The sequence below is a fragment of the Arvicanthis niloticus genome, chromosome 6 (genome assembly GCF_011762505.2).
Source record: "Arvicanthis niloticus isolate mArvNil1 chromosome 6, mArvNil1.pat.X, whole genome shotgun sequence".
In the NCBI taxonomy this organism is placed as follows: Eukaryota; Metazoa; Chordata; class Mammalia; order Rodentia; family Muridae; genus Arvicanthis; species Arvicanthis niloticus.
The window spans coordinates 92,704,087-92,708,316 of record NC_047663.1 but is presented as its reverse complement, the minus strand read 5'-3'; the positions used below and the strand labels follow the sequence as shown (position 1 = coordinate 92,708,316).

Genomic DNA, 4,230 nt, shown 5'->3' with positions numbered 1-4,230 from the left:
GGTAGGAGGGAGGGGGAGAGAAATAAAGAAACAAATGAAGCAAAGAAAAAATGAAGTAATAAGATAAAAATGAAAGGAATGAAAATTTTCATTACAATAAAATCTTAGAAAATAAAAATAAAAGTCTTAGAAACAAAAATACACAACATCAGCAAAACCAAGTTATGGGCACTAACTTTAAAAATTTTATTATGAAATGAAAATTAAAACCCAATATATACATTGTTTTTTTTTTTTTTTTTTTACTAAATAAAAGTTCCAGGAAATCCAGGCCTCCATAAAAAGACTTTGACTCAAACCAAACAACAACAACAACAACAACAACAACAACAACAACAACAACAACAACAACTAGTAGCTACATGAGAACACCAGCAAACACTGACAGAGTCAGGAAAAGAGGGCAGAGGGCCTGACATGTCTGCACACTAGAATTGTAGAAGGCACAGTACATTTTTATTAAATTGACATATTTCCTGCTTTAATGTTATATACTATATAATGCCCAGATAATAAGAGTAACATAGTAAGTCCAAATGAGCTGCAGAAGTAGGGTTTCCTGGAGCTCCAAACGCTGTCTCTTCTCAACCCACCAAGTCTAATCTTCCTGTGAGAGGGGCTGAGGCTGAGGTCTCTGTGGTGAGAAAGAATGAAGAGCTGTGTTTTCCCAGAGGAGGCTAGAACACTCCAAGCTGGGCGCTGGCATCTGCTAAGGGATGTGGAGCATGACAAAGAATGTCAGTAGCAGACAGCTCTCTGATACAGTGACAGCACAAGATGTTGTTAGCACAGATGAACACATGAGCAGAGGATCTGCCTGTGCCAACAAAATAGCAACACATCTATTGCCCATAAAATGGCAGACATGTAGCTCCTGCTGCTTGGCCAATCAGAGCTCAGTCTTGTAGTGAACCGCGTGAAGACAGCCATTCAGAATCATCCCAACTTGGAAACCACATCCCATCTGGAGCAGGAACCAATTCCCCATACTGACAACACCCATACAACAACAGTTTTGAGCTTACCAATAGTCACTTTCCAGTGCTGTCCCATTGAGACTTCCTGCTCGTCTACAAAACTGTTCAGTGGTTCTCATGGTGCTTTCTGTCAAGGAATTGACATGACAATCCAAATAACATTTGTTAAAGAGTTTTTTTCATTCTTCTACCTAAAAGATTCGTATCCTGGACTCTGTATGTGGTAGAGAAAGTAGATGCTTGTCTTACAAAAGACAACTGCGACATTACAGCTAATGTACAAAACATGAAGGATTCTTAGACATTTGTTTCCTCTGTGATACTCAAAACTTTCAACATTACTGCTTAGATAGAAACTTCATGGTAAGCACTTTCCTTAAAGCCCCTTTCATGTCCCTGTTCCTCAGGCTGTAGATGAAAGGGTTCAGCATGGGGGTCACCACTGTGTACATCATGGCAGCTGCCATGTCACTTCCAGCTGAGTGAGAAGATGAGGGGTTGAAATACAGGGATATGATGGTGCCATAGAAGAGGCAGACCACAGCCAGGTGTGAGCCACAGGTGGAGAAGGTTTTCCACCTTCCTCCTGTGGATGAAACTCTCAGGACAGCACAAGCAATAAGGATATAGGACACAAGGATGCAAACAAATGGGGCTAACATTATCAGCCCTGCCACAGTAAGAATCATCAGGTCATTGAGATGTGTGTCTGAGCAGGAGAGTTTCAGGAGGGGAGTCGCTTCACAGAAGAACTGGGGGATGACATTATCCCCACAGAAGGAGAGTCCAGCCATGAGCAGTGTGTGCAACAGAGAATTCAGGCTGGCAGTGATCCAGGATGCAGCCACCATCAGAACACAGAGTTTATAGGTCATGTTTGTTGTGTAGTGTAGAGGGTGGCATATGGCCACAAAGCGGTCATAGGCCATCACAGCCAGCAGGAAATTGTCCATGTCCACAAACACAATGATAAAATACAGCTGTGTGAGACACCCAGAGAAGGAAATGGCTTGATTTCTGAGGATGTGAATGGCCAGTACCTTGGGGACAGTGGTGGAGGAGAAGCAGACATCCACAAAGGACAGGTTGCTGAGGAAGAAGTACATGGGGGTGTGCAGGCGGGAGTCTGTGCTGATGGCCAGGATGATGAGCAGGTTTCCCAGGACAGTGGCCAGGTACATGATGAGGAAGAGCAGGAAGAGGAGCTGCTGCTGCTGGGGCTGCCTGGAGAGTCCCAGGAGGAGGAACTCGGAGACGCTCGACTGGTTGGTGCTTCCCATAGATTTTAAAGAGGAATAAGCAGAAATGTATGAATCTAAGGGTTTGAATACAACAAATCATATTATAGGCTTTGCCTTGCTAAAAACAAAACACAACCAAAACTGCAAGTGGGCTTGAAAGCTGTTCAACAATTAACAAGCTTGGTTATTCTTCCAGAGGACCCAGGTTCACGCCCCAGCTTCCACCGTGTGGCTAGCAATAGTGTAAACCATTTTTCCAGGTGTTCTATTTCCCTCTTCTGGACTCTGTCTGCATTGCATCATTTGGCATACATATACATTCAGGTAAGACCCCCAAAGACTTAAAACAAAAATAAATTGGAAAAACAAAATATATGCTTTAAAAAGAAAGCCTGCATTAGATTTTGTGAGTCAGGATCTACACATAGTTTTCATAAGCTCAGTGTCCAGTGCTCAGTCCTAGATGGTTCTGGACACACCACATTCACCCTTGTTCTTTATTGAATACAAGATTAAAATATTCATTCATGGGTTGCATGATGTTTCATTGGGTAAAGGTGTTTACTGAACTAAACCTGAGAAGCTGAGTTCAACACCCAAGTATTCGGAAAGGTGGTAAAGATCACTTGACTCGTGTGTGTGTGTGTGTGTGTGTGTGTGTGTGTGTGTGTGTGTGTGTGTGTGTGTGTAAAGAATCCACTGCATTTATCCCTTCTCCTCCAAGTGTACACTGTGGCATGTGTACCCCACAAACATACACAATAAGGCTTACATTGACTTAATGTATGGACAGATGACCCTTCCCTGAAATTATGTACATCTCTGTTTAACTGTCTCTGTTTTTCGTCTAGTTTTTAGCAGCTCAGAAAAAAAGAAAAATAGCAGCGGCCAGTGAGATGGTTCAACACATAGACTCTTAACCCAAGCCTGATGAGCTGAGTCCAAGCCCCTTGGATCTATGTGGTAGAAGGAGAAACAGAATTTTCCTAAAAGTTGTCCTCTGACCTCCACATTTGCTGTACACACAAACACACACACACACACACACACACACACACACACACACACACACACACACACAAAGTCAAATGATCTTTAAATATTTTAATGAAAAATAGCTAGTTACTGTTGTGTTCAACTAAAACTGAGCCTCATGGACTCACAATCGTTGCTACTGGTCCTTCAACACGGACAAGTGAGCATAATCTTTTAGTAAAGAAATTGGCATCTGTGCTGCTACTACAGTACCTGACAGCTCAGTGCTGCAACTGCCCCATGTCCACTAGCTTGGAGCTGCTGGGCAATTGTGTCTTTATTCTAAGGATCAGAAAAGGTCAGAATCCTAGGCATGTTCTGAGCAAGTGAAGAGTGGGTGATCTTCATCCTGGGCCTCTGTGCAGCAAGGAGGTTTGGGGACTCGGACGAATATTTACTTCAGCATCCTTCCCTCCCACTGGGCCAGACTCCCTGAGCATCTCATTAAAGAAAGGCAGACAGTAATTGTCCTGCCTAGCTCCTGGTCTCTGTGGACCAACAATGAGGAAAATGTAACACATCTTACTCCTGGGTCAGAACATGGGTGTAAGCAATCAGGGTGGAGACAAGTCCCAGAGGAAACTCCCTCTGAGTGTCATCATCTCGGTGATGGAAGCCTGTAGGTTTGCATTAGCCCAGAGCTTTTTCTTACAGTACAGAAACTGGAGGTGTTATGGCTCTGTTTGATGATGGCACACTTTTGTCTCGTGTCTCATTGTTTTCTGTACAGAATGCATGGTGTATTTCCAAATGGAAAGATAAGAGGCAAGACTGGAATAGATAGAAATAGACTTGAGACTGACCCCTAAAATATTTGGTGTAAAATGCAGCAAAGAAAACAAAAGATGGAAGAGTATGTGGCTAGACATGACTGAGAAATCCATTCACCAAGAGCGGTCTTCCTTTGGGCTGTCATCCCAGCTCACAATGGATCACCCATGTCTGCAAATTTATATGCTTTTAAGATGGTGGCTCCA

At 43.1% G+C, this 4,230-nt stretch overlaps 1 protein-coding gene across 1 annotated transcript; it reads right to left on the bottom strand.

The window, feature by feature from the left end:
• Positions 1 to 233: 233 nt before the first annotated feature.
• LOC117711163 (olfactory receptor 1f45-like) lies at positions 234 to 3,601 on the bottom strand. The gene is made up of 2 exons (XM_034506622.2): positions 3,467 to 3,601; positions 234 to 2,292 (listed from the first exon to the last, which is right to left on the bottom strand). Exon 2 carries the CDS (start codon positions 2,255 to 2,257, stop codon positions 1,316 to 1,318), a length of 942 nt encoding a protein of 313 aa, XP_034362513.1. The 5' UTR covers positions 2,258 to 2,292; positions 3,467 to 3,601; the 3' UTR covers positions 234 to 1,315.
• Between the last annotated feature and the right edge of the window lie 629 nt (positions 3,602 to 4,230).

What these genes read in the sequence shown, in the direction of transcription:
- LOC117711163 (XM_034506622.2), bottom strand. Translation starts at nt 2,257, where the DNA reads ATGGGAAGCACCAACCAGTCGAGCGTCTCCGAGTTCCTCCTCCTGGGA.